At 51.4% G+C, this 11,978-nt stretch overlaps 1 protein-coding gene across 2 annotated transcripts; it reads left to right on the top strand.

Annotated features, from left to right (window-relative positions):
* The first annotated feature begins 226 nt into the window (after positions 1-226).
* On the top strand, positions 227-9,439 carry PSMC3 (proteasome 26S subunit, ATPase 3). Of its 2 annotated transcripts, XM_044682361.1 has the most exons (13): positions 227-233; positions 829-872; positions 5,139-5,222; positions 6,233-6,358; positions 6,693-6,797; positions 6,899-6,961; positions 7,240-7,377; positions 7,681-7,824; positions 7,982-8,130; positions 8,454-8,550; positions 8,790-8,935; positions 9,099-9,180; positions 9,259-9,439. In XM_044682361.1, coding segments are annotated over exons 1-13 (1,290 nt in total). In that variant the 5' UTR covers positions 227-232; the 3' UTR covers positions 9,370-9,439. The 2 variants fall into 2 exon arrangements, with proteins under 2 accessions (XP_044538296.1, XP_044538295.1); XM_044682360.1 differs by lacking the exon at positions 227-233 and having other exon boundaries at positions 642-872.
* Positions 9,440-11,978: the final 2,539 nt, after the last annotated feature.

The following is an 11,978-nucleotide window of genomic DNA, read 5'->3' as shown; positions in this document are numbered from 1 at the left end:
CCATTAGGGGAGTTCTCGAGAGTAGGGCCAGTTCTTGCTTCTCTGAATGCTCAGCACCCAGCACATAGTAGACACTTTATGGGTGCTTAACTGACCAACAAGAACGGATGCCCCACGGGCAAATCAGCCTCCAGGAGAGGCGCGCATGTCCCGCCACCCTAGCCCTGGGCACCTCCAGAACCAGAACCACCAGGGTGTGGGAAGAACCGGCTCGGGAGCGCCTCAATCTCCTAGTCTGTGAAATGGACAGAAGGGCACCCGCAAGCAACATGGGGTGGTGCCCTTTGGGTTTGGGGAGAGCTCGGGCAGTACATCGCCTCCCACCACAAGAGGGGGAAAGCGCCATGTGTGGACAGGAGATGGCATTCCTCCTTGCACCTTCTCCAGGCAGTGCCCTCTAGCGCCTTGCTCTGGCAAAACGCGGGTATCCCCGGAGAACTACAAATCCCAGAAGGCCACGCAGCAGCACCCCTGGGCTCTGACCTGGACGCCGCCGCTGGAGCCAATGAGGGACAGGCCCGCCCCCTCCCGGCAGCGTGCTTGGGACGAAGGCGGGAGCTGTGTCACGTGGCCCGCGTCTCGCTCTTTGCTGCTTCTTTCTGACTCCCCGCCCTACTGTCGGTTTGGCCGATTCGCCACAGCGGGCTACCCAGAACCTGTGCTTACTAAAGGAGGCGCCGCCGCTGGCCGGGCCGTGGGGCATGAGGCCGGACTAGGCGGCGGCGGTGGTCGATGCTCGGCCTTGGGCATTTATCTGTGCCTGTTTCCGCCGCTCCAGGGAATCCCGCGGCTGAGCGTCGAATGTGCGGCCGGAAGTGGGGGGCTCAGTGACTCGGCAGGAGAAGATGGCGTCCGTGTGGGATGAAGCTGAGGTGAGCGCCGGCGGAGGCGACCAGGCCTGTCTGAGATGGGCAGCTGGGGTCGGGCCGGGGGCGAGGCCAGGGTCTCTGAGAGAGGAGAGAGTGGAGACCGGGAGCGCTCGCAGCTTCCCGGTGTCGAGCGTGGGACTTGGGGGAGGCGAGCTGGTTCGGGTGGGAGCGGACACTTGAGTAGGTGCCTGCTGTTTGCGAGACCGGCAGGGGCAGAGGGGGGGCGTGAATGGCGGAGCCCAAGGCGACGGCGTCCTGCCTTCGAATCCATGGAGCCACTACCACCTCTGTGCGCCGAAACACCGCAAAGGCGATCCGGGGCGGGCAGGAGAGATGCGGGATGGCTTCACGCGCGCACCTCCCACAGAGGATGAGGGGAGGCTAGAATGCCGAGCATTCCAGGCTGGGGGCACGGCCAGTGCAAAGGCTCGGGGCTGTAGCATAGAGGGTGGGAGGCAGAGCTGGACCTGGACAGATGGAGTCCAGCTTGTCGGCAAGGGCTTATAAAAGCCAGAGAAGTCAGCGTCGTTATTCTAGAAATGCTTGAAAGGGAGCCGTTGGAGGGGCTTGAGGAGGCGAGGGTCCAAGTTCAGAGCTCCGTTTAAGGGAAGGCCCTTTACTCGAAATGTGGAGGATGGACGGGAGAGCCAAGGACACATGCCATTTAGGACATTTTGAAATGTCCGTTGAGTATTCTAAGAGTCAGCTGGAGTTGGGAAGACCTGAGTTCAAATTCAGCCTCAGACATTTATTAGCTTGTGTGACCGTGGGCAAGTCACGTACCCTCAGTTTGTCTGGAGAATCCACTGGAGAATAAATGGCAAACCAGCAACTTTGCCAGGAAGAGTCAGAGAGGACTGAACAACAACAAACGAACATTTTGTTCTCCCAGGGTGGAGTCTTGGGAGAGAGGTTAGGGCTGGATAAATTGAAGGAGGGAGGGAGAGAAAAAGCATTTATTAAGTGCCTCTTATGTGCTGTGCTTTATGAATATTAATTTGTTTTGGTGAGTTGAGGGGATACCTGCCTAAGATAATTAAGTCCGGGAAAACTGATGAGGTTATTAACAAGAGTGTTTCTGGAGAAGAAAATCCAGGATAGAGTCTTGGGGGGAAAACCCACCAAAGGAGAATGAGGAGTGGTCAGATAAAGGGAACTAGGATTCAGGGGTTTCAGACTAGCCAGGTGGCATCAAATGCAGTATAAAGGCCAGAAGCATGAGAACTGACAAAACTGAGACAGTTACAAGGCAGTTGATCTCTTGAAAGAGAACAGTTTTAGGTGGTATTAAGAGTGCTTGGAGGGAGGGCGGGGCAGTGCCTGCTGGGAGCTTTTTCTAGCAGTTTAGCTGAGAAAGGGTGGAGAGATGGGATATCATTCTCTTGAGGGATGGACAGTCCAGTGAAGGTTGTTTAAGGATGAGAAAATAATTAGGCACGTTTGAAGGAGGGGGTAAAGGACAGTTGGTATGGAGTGGTTGGATATGAAGTGGGGATGATTGAGGGGGTTTTATGGATTTTTTTAAAACCTATCCTTCTCTCTTAGAATCAGTACTGAGTATTGGTTCCAAGGTAGGAGAATGGTAAGGGCTAGGCACTGGGATTAAGTAACTTCACATAGCTAGGAAGTTTTAAGCCCAAATTTGAACCTGGCTCTAGGCCTGGCTCTCTATCCACAGCTGCCCCTACAATATGGATTTGGAATCCATGGACCCAGGCTTAAGCCCTGGCTTTGGCAGTTAATAGGAGTGTCTTTGGCCAAGTTTTTTCCCTTCTCTGGACCTCCATTTTCCTGCCTATAAAATGGGAAGAAAGAACTAATTTATCTCCAAGGTTATAATGAGTCTCCATAGTCAGGGGAGAGATACTGATCCCTACTAGTACCAGCAGTTGTGAGAATTGACTTGTTTAGCTCAGACATTTGGAAGGAGAAACATCAATAGGAAAGAGATCCTGTGTAGTTGGGAAGCATTGGCAGAATTGGCAGCAAGGAAAAAGCCTATAATAGTACTGTATCTCCATACCTCTCAGCCTTTTCTGAGCTTCATTTTTCTTTTGTGTAAAATGTTGGGGTTGGACCAGAGAGGTCACTGATAACTTTCTTACCATGGCCTGCTAGCCCTTGCCTTTCTGGCTTAGAATTGATACTAAGAAGGAAAAGGTTTAAAAAGGGGGTGGAAAAAGACTAGAGTTTCACATAGTCTAGAGCAGTGATGGGGAAACTTTTTAAAGAGGGGGGCCAAAGGAAAGGAAATGCTCATCTGTCAGTCTGTTTCTAAGGCAACTCTTTCGAAGTTTCATTGTATTGTATCCTACTCATTGTATTCATCAAATTAGGAATAATGTCGGTGAGGCTGGATAGAACATTTCAGGGGACCACATCTGGCCCATCACTGGTCTAGAGAACCCTAGAAACTCAGCAAGAAGAACTAGAAAGAGAAATTCCTTTTAAAATAGCTGCAGACAGTATAAGTACTTGGGAGTCTGCTTGCCAAGACACACACAGGAACTACATGAACACAGTTACAAAACACTCTTCAAATAAGGACATCTAAATAGTTGGAGAAATGTTGTTATTTTCAGGTAGACTTAGCCAACATAATAAAAATTATAAAACCACTTAATGTACTTACTCTGTGCCATCTCAAAGACACTACCAAAGAATAACTTTATAGAGCTAGAAAAATAATAGTAATTCAATTGCTAGAAAAAGAAAAATTCAAAAAATCAAGAAATCAGTGAAGGAAGGTGACCCAGCTGTACCAGACCTCAAACTATATTATAAAGTAGTAATCATTCAGACAATCTGGTATCTCATAAGAAAAAGAGGGACAAATAAGTGGAATAGATTAGGCACACGTATACAGAAGCAAATCAGCACCATAGCCTAATGTTTGATTGATAAATCTGAAGATCCCAGCTTTGGGGACAAACTTGCCATTTGACAAAAACTACTGAGAAACATAAAAAATAGTCTGGCAGAAAAAGGCAGAGATCAACATTCATACCATATACCAAGATGAATACATGGTTTAGACATAAAGGGCCATGACCAAACAAAATAGAGGTTCACAGTCAGTGAAATGGGTAATTGTGATTATGTAAAATTTAAATGTTTTTGTACAAAAGCTGGTGAGGCCAACATTAAAAGAAAAGTAGGAAAATGGGAAATATAGCACATTTCTCTGATAAACGTTTCATTTCGTAGATGTGTAGAGAACTGAATCAAATTTATCAAAATAGAAGCCATTCCCAGTTGATAAATGGTCAGAGGACATGAACAGAAGAAGATACCAAAGCTATAATCATATAAAAGAATCTCTAAATTACTGATAATTAGAGAAATATAAATGAAGACAACTCTGAGGCCCCATGTCACAGCTATCATATTGACTAATATTTCAAAAAAAGGAAAGCCACAAAACCTGGAGAGGGTTTGGAAAAGCAGGACCACAAATGCACTCTTGGTGGAGCTGTGAACCAGTCTAGCCATTCTGGAGAACAATTCAGAACTATGTCCAAAGGTCTAAAAACTCAGTGTACTCCTTGTTCAATAATACTGCTATGAGGCCTTTGTGCCAAAGGGATCAAAGAAAAAGGACCCACGTGTATAAAAGTATTTCTAGTTGCTTTGTTTGTAGTGGCAGAGAGTTGGAGACTGAGAGGATGCCCATCAACTGGGGAGTGTCTGAACCAGTTGTAGCATGTGATTGTAATGGAATACTAATGTGTCATAAGAAATAACAGACAGGATGGTCTCAGAAAATATGGGAAGACCTATATAAATTGATGCAGAGTGAAATGTGCAGAACCAGGAGAACACTCTACCCAGTAACAGCAATATTGTAGATTATCTGCTAGGAATGACTCCAGAGTATCCATGCTGTCATATGCTGTCTACCTGGAGATGGAGAGCAATGGGCTAAGTGTAGACTGAAGCACTTTAGTCTTGTTGCTTTTCCCACCTTTCCAGAACATAGTTAATGTGGGGATCTACTTTGCATGACTTCATATGTATTAGTGGGCATTGTATTTCTTGCCTTCTGCATGAGAGGAGGAGATGCTGGAAGAAGAGAGAAAATTTGGAACTAAAAATAAGAATAAATAAAAAGAATGGAGTCTTTGTAATGGAAAAGCAGAGGTCTGGAATCTGCCATTCATTGCCTGTTAATTTCTGGGAACCATTTTACTCATCTGCAGAATATTGAACTACATCATCTGCAGCGTCCTTTCTAGCTCTAAATCTCAAGGTCTTATGTTTTCTTTATAGCAAGATGGAATTGGAGAGGAAGTGCTCAAAATGTCCACAGAGGAGATTATTCAGCGGACTCGTCTACTGGATAGTGAGATCAAGGTAAGGGGAGTACCTCTGATCTCTCTTCAGAGAGGCTCTTAGAATACTATTATTCTATTAATAGCTAGTAACACTTTTAAGGTTTCCAAAGCACTATATTATCTCATTTTATCCTCATGACAACCCTAGGAAGTAGGTGCTGCTACTCTCTCCATTTTACAGTTGAAAAAAACAGATAAATAGGTGTCTTGCCCAGGATCACACAGCTAGGAAGTATCTGAGACTAGATTTAAACTCATCCCCCTGACTCCTTGGCCCAGCATAGATTCAATTGGAGTGACAGTATTTAGCATTAGGCATTATAAACAGCCTTGGATAAAAAATGAAAGGCTTCGTCCCCTCTAGTAATCTCTAGTCTGATGCGAGTGACTTGGTCCATATAGGGCAGTGTATGTTGGAGCCACAAGGAGGTAGGTCCACGCTGATGGTCTAGAAAGTCTGTGGAGGCTTTGACATGATAGAAGAGATTTTCACAGGCCAACTTGAGGAGAGACTATTTCAGCTATGGGAGTAATCAGCTTTGTGAGGGAATTTAGACAGGAGGGGACCTGTACAGTTTGGGGAATGTCCATTTTAACTGGAACTTGTATAGGAAATAGAATGGGAAGGGAGGCTTACTGGAATCAGACTGGGGAGGACCTTCAATCTTTAGGCTGAGGAGTTTAGAGTTGTTCCCGGAGGAAGGAGGAAACCACCAAAAGGTTTTTGGTCTTTCCCAGGAGTTCCTGAGCATATGTGAATAGAGTGTCAGAGGCCCTTGGATGGCTTTTCCTGTCCCTTCTCCCTGTCTCCTGGGAGACGTGTTTTTATTCTGTAATGCTGGGCTAGAGTCTGTGAGCACAGACGGAGGCTCCAGCTGTCTGTCTAGAGAGCTGGCTGAGAGGAACAGGTTTGCTCTTCTTCCTGAAGGCCGGTGGGTTCCGGGGCACATTGCTGCCCCTGACAGCTCCAGTGCTGAGAGCTGCCAGGAAGCCTGGCCCTGAGCTGGCCTTCGTGTGCCTCTGTCCCAGATTATGAAGAGTGAAGTGCTACGTGTGACACACGAGCTGCAGGCAATGAAGGACAAGATCAAAGAGAACAGTGAGAAGATCAAAGTGAACAAGACGCTGCCCTACCTGGTGTCCAACGTTATCGAGGTGTGTGTGTGCGCGGGAGGGAAGAGCTAGTGTGGGCCTTCTGTCTCCAGGGCAACCTGGGAGAGGCCACAGTCTTCAGACCCTTGGAGGCCTTGGGGCTTCCTGCACGGAACAGCCAGGGTCAGACATAGCTTCTCCCTAAGTCTCGGGGTCTCCTCATGGGGGTAGACGATTGTGGCATTAATGCCTTCCAAAGGTCTTTATGGGCTTTATGATAGAGAAGTGAGGCTTTCCTGCACCTCAATAGCTGCAAATTGTCTTGGGACTCAAGAAGTGCTTAGCTTGGGGAATGAGCTCATGCTGTGGGTGCTCTGACCAAGTTCCCTGTCCCCAGCTGCTAGATGTTGACCCCAATGACCAAGAGGAAGATGGTGCAAACATTGACCTCGATTCCCAGAGGAAGGGCAAATGCGCTGTGATCAAAACCTCCACCCGACAGGTGAGCCTAAGTGGGAGCCAGTGGGGGACTAATAGCACATGACTTTGGGGGAGTCGTTGGATCAGGCTACTGAAAATTTCTTCCCACCTCCCCATTCTTAGACCTATTTCCTGCCAGTGATTGGATTGGTTGATGCAGAGAAATTGAAGCCGGGAGACCTGGTGGTGAGTGACCTTTGACTTCTTGGGATACCTCATCACTCTGGTCCCTGTAGTGCAGCCTTTGAGTCCTACGGAATGCAGCCGTGGCCATTTCTGGCTTGCCCAGCAGCCCTTCTTAACATACATTAGCTCTCTGCATTAGTCCTCAGACTTTCCAGAGCATGAACCTTCTTTTGGAGGGTTAGCCCACTGCCTGGGCCCCGCTTGGCTTTTGCTAAATAGTCATCATTCCTGGTTGTTTGCTTTGGGAATCAGCTGAGCATTCACTTCTCTATCCTCAGGGAGTAAACAAAGACTCCTATCTGATCCTGGAGACCCTGCCCACCGAGTATGATTCCCGAGTGAAGGCCATGGAGGTGGATGAGAGGCCCACAGAGCAGTACAGTGACATTGGAGGGCTGGACAAACAAATCCAGGAGGTGAGCCCATTGCCTTTGCATTTAAGAAAGGCTCTCACTTTGCAATCAGTGTCTTCTTGAGTCAGGCCTAGGGGGCAGCCTCAGCAACTATCCCCATTTTACAGATGAGAAGTTGGTGAAGTTGCTTTTGTGGAACAGCAGGATCAGAACTCAGATCTCTTATTCCAGAAGGCCCAAAGCCAGTAATTCTCTGAAGCTAAGTAAGAGAAGTGCAGGCCTTGGTTGTACATATTACAAAGACTGAACTGTAAAGTGGAGGAGCCCAGAAATCCCTCTCATTTACTTTGTTCTTTCTTTGAGCAGCTGGTAGAAGCTATTGTATTGCCGATGAACCATAAAGAGAAATTTGAGAATTTGGGGATTCAGCCTCCAAAGGGAGTATTGATGTACGGACCCCCCGGCACTGGGAAAACTCTGCTAGCCCGAGCGTGTGCTGCCCAGACCAAGGTGAGTGGCTTGGCAAGACCTACAACCTGGATGTTCCCTTTCACAGAGTCGCTATGGGCTAGGAACGGGGAGAAGGCCACGAGTGGGAGTCCTGATCATACAGAAAACTGGGCAAGCGGAATCATTTTCTCCCTGCTTCTCCCTCCGTTCCATCTAGGCCACCTTCTTGAAGTTGGCTGGCCCTCAGCTGGTACAGATGTTCATTGGGGATGGAGCAAAACTTGTCCGGGATGCCTTTGCGCTGGCCAAAGAGAAAGCTCCCTCCATTATCTTCATTGATGAACTGGATGCCATTGGAACCAAGCGGTGAGGCTTTAGCCCTGGGCCTTCCGTTCACTACAGGGACCAGCCAGGCCCCCACAACCGAGCTCTCTAACGAGGGGAGCCGGGGCAGCCGGCCTGCATGTCACCTGCCCAGATCGGTCTGCAGCCTCCCTGCCTCCCCTGCCCCAGGCTTGTTTCTAGGAGGGAGCCGCCGCCTTTTCCAGGCAGAGAGTGTTTGGGATGGTTGAGGTGGGCTGCTTCTGGCCATCACCGTAGCTAACGCCTCGCAGGCACTGCGTGCCGGCCCCGAGGGCTCTCAGCCTCAGTAACACGACCGCATCTGTCTGGTTTTTCCTCACGGCCAGCTTTGACAGCGAGAAGGCCGGAGATCGAGAGGTTCAGAGAACCATGTTGGAGCTCCTGAACCAGCTGGATGGATTCCAGCCTAACACCCAAGTCAAGGTAACGAGGCCCTTGTGGGGCGGGAGGAGCCGGGGCTCTTGGGGCAAACAGACCGTGGTTTCCCCTGGTTTGTATAGGAAGGATGGCTGGGGCGGGGGGCCATGGGTGGTCTGACGCCTTCTGGCTTTTGGGTGACTCCAGCCCTTCCTTCAGGGGAAGTACGGCCAGGAGGAGGCCCGTAGCTTGCTTGGAGCTGTGGAGCCCAGCTCCATGCTGCCTTCGTGCCTCCTCTTCCCCAGGTGATTGCTGCTACAAACAGGGTGGATATCCTGGACCCGGCCTTGCTGCGTTCAGGCCGCCTGGACCGCAAGATTGAGTTCCCAATGCCCAATGAGGAAGCCCGAGCCAGGATCATGCAGATCCATTCCCGAAAGATGAATGTGAGGTGAGCCTGCGGGGAGGGCGCTCAGGCCCCTGACCTGCTCTCAGGAGACTCTGCTGGGCCCCTTTAGTCCGGGCTCACTCCAGGGCCTCGTTGACTCATTGACCCAGAAGTCCGAGCTCCCTGCGGGCAGCAGCTGACCCCCTGCCTCCTCCCCCTCCCACAGCCCCGACGTGAACTATGAGGAGCTGGCCCGCTGCACGGACGACTTCAACGGGGCCCAGTGCAAGGCCGTGTGCGTGGAAGCGGTGAGTGTGGGCTCTGCCTGCAGCGGGGCGGGGGGCGCCGAGCCCGGGGCCAAGCTCTGACACACTCTCTGGCTGCAGGGAATGATCGCGCTGCGGCGGGGAGCCACCGAGCTCACCCACGAGGACTACATGGAGGGTATCCTGGAGGTGCAGGCCAAGAAGAAAGCCAACCTCCAGTACTACGCCTGAGGAGCCCTGGGCCGCTCTGTCTGCGTGTCGGTAAAATAGTCTCAATAAAAAAGGATCTGGATCGTTCTCAGCCTGGCTCTCGTCTCTGGTTTTGTCCCGGCCCGTGGAAGGAGGAGGGAGGGTTGCTCCGGAAGCCCATGCGGCGGCCTTGGCGCTGGGACCGGCGCCTGGAGGACTCCCTATTTATGTGGGACCAAACCATGCCCAGCCGTCGTGGCTGCTGTCGCCTGGATCCCTGCGGCTTCCTGCCGGCGGCGTGGTGAGACGCTGCCCCAAGCCTGCGGGCCTCTGTGCGTGCTCTGGCCTCCCCGCCTAGCCTGGCTCTCCTCACACCCGACTCCACGGGCCGTCGGGGCTCTGATGCGTGCACACACCGCAGCGCACCCTCACCTCCCCTCGGCCTCCCCCACTGGGCTCCAGACCCTCATTGCAGCTCCCCCAGCCAGACCTTCAAACCCCCTTCGGTCCAGGCCAGACGTCGTCCTGTCCCTGGCCCTGCTAATGACGGCGGCTCTTCTCAGACCCCAAATACCTGGTGTGTCTACAGGGGCCTCTGTCCCAAACGACTGGGTAGACACACCCTGAGACTTGGGGCGGCCATGGGCAAAGTGCGCTGCCTTTGTTCTCATTCAGGCCCCCAGCTCTGAGAAGCAGCTTTTACCCCTTTTTACAGAGGAGTGAACAGAGGCCGAGGGGTTTGGTGTTGTGCCTGGTCACAGCTCGTATGGACCTGAAGAGCCTCCGAACTCAAGATTGGCTGACCAGCGCCGGCATCTTCATGTGTCCCCCCTCGGCGGGGGCCGCCGGCTCTACACTGGCTTGGGTCCCCCCTTGGTAGCCCTATGTTGAATGTGCTTTAAGTGTGGTTTTCCTTAAACCCTCACTTGGAATCGGTGCCGTGTCGGTAGAAGAGGCAGAAGGGTGGCCGGGGCTGGACAGGGGCTTCGGTGACCTCCTGGCTCCAGGCCTGGCACCAGCCACTGTACTGACGAGCTGCCCCATTTTAGACAGGATTCTGAGGCCGAATCCACGGCCGTGCTGGCAAGCTTGTGGCGAAGGGGCCAAAGATGGCACACAGAGACCTCTGCTGCCCCCTCCCCCTCTGCCCAGCAGCCCAGTGGAGGTGCTCCCTCCCTGCTCCCTCTCCTGCCTGGGGTCAGGCCAAGAGGGGCGCATGGGCCACCCACACAAAGTTTAGGTGTTTTGCCTCAGGCAGGAGCAGAGTCCAGACATTTTGAACTATTGGCAGAGCAGGTTTGTGGCCAACCCTGTCCTTTAGGCAAGTGAGCTGAGAGCCAAGATTTCCCCATCTCTACAATGGGTCTGATCCGCCACGTGCCTCAGGGGGTCTCTGGAAACTGCTTTGTCATCCCAAAGGTCAGCCTGGACCTGCGAAGATGGACAGTCGCAGGGGAGGGACGGCTGGGGGCCTTCAGGAGAGGACGTCGGACCTGGAGGCACGAGGACCTGGTTCAAATGGGACCTTGGACACGGGCTGGGTGACTGGGCAAGTCGGCACCCTGCTTGCCTCCGTGTCCTCGTCTGGGAAGTGAGCTGGAGAAGGCAAGGGCCAAGCATTCCAGTATCTGCCAAGAAAGCCCCCGGGGGGGTCACAACACACTGGCCTGGGCACCGGCCTCCATTCTTCAGAGGCCTGGGCACTCGCTTCTCAAATACAGAGAATGGAGTCAAATTTACTTAATTTTATTTTATTTTTCATAGATCTCTCATTTATTTTGTTCTTTCCCTTTACATTATGATCATGATACATAGTTTGCTATTTGCCTAATTTTCACTTTATTCTGAATTAGTTTATGTAATGCTTTCTATGCTTTTCTAAATTCTTCAAATTCATTGTTTCTTTAAAGATGCACATTTTTTTTTTGTATTAAGAACATTTTTTTCTGTGGTTACATGATTCATGTTCTTTCCCTCCCCCCATAGCCAACACTCCATTCCACGGGGTTTTCCATGTATCATGGAGTCAAATGTATAAGAAACCACATTCTCCAATTGATGCTCAGAGGAGGAAGTGAGGACTCTGGACCAGAGGCCTGTGAGGAGCTGCCACCGCCTCACACCTCCCGGACTGACTAAGGGGGCTGAGAAGGAAAAGATAAATGTGAGGAAACTGGGCCGCGGAGACACCGCTGGGGGGACGGAACCGAGAAGACAGCTGTGGAGAGCCAGGTGGAACCAGGCCCCAAGAGCCCCCCAGCCACGCCAGGCCCCAGAGGGCCACTCCTAGCCCCATCCCAGAGCTCAGAGATGGGGAAAGGCTCTCCCTGTACCAGAACTGGTTAGCGGCTTTCTGAAGGGGCCAAGAATGGGAAACGCAGGGCTTGTCCGTCCCTCAGAGGATGGATGAACCACGTAACGTGCATTGTAGCAGAATACGACTGCGCCACAAGGATCCATGAACTGATGCAAAGCGGAGCAGAACCAGGAGCAGCCATGCGGCATGATGATCAGCGAAGGGAGCCTCCGGCAAAGTCGGAGTGCCATCTTCACTCAATGGCCTTCACGGTCTCGTGTGGGTGCTGCGAGCCTTCTGCTAGGGAGCCATGTGGATGGAAAGGCGGATCCCATAGCAGTGTGGCTATCATCTA

Source organism: Gracilinanus agilis, chromosome 6, assembly GCF_016433145.1.
Source record: "Gracilinanus agilis isolate LMUSP501 chromosome 6, AgileGrace, whole genome shotgun sequence".
Lineage (NCBI taxonomy): Eukaryota > Metazoa > Chordata > Mammalia > Didelphimorphia > Didelphidae > Gracilinanus > Gracilinanus agilis.
This window is presented reverse-complemented; position numbering and strand designations above follow the sequence as displayed.

Coding starts and splice junctions, on each gene's coding strand:
- PSMC3 (XM_044682361.1), top strand. Junction 6,359..6,692: donor TGGTGTCCAACGTTATCGAG/GTGTGTGTGTGC, acceptor CCCTGTCCCCAG/CTGCTAGATGTTGACCCCAA. Junction 6,962..7,239: donor TGAAGCCGGGAGACCTGGTG/GTGAGTGACCTT, acceptor CTCTATCCTCAG/GGAGTAAACAAAGACTCCTA.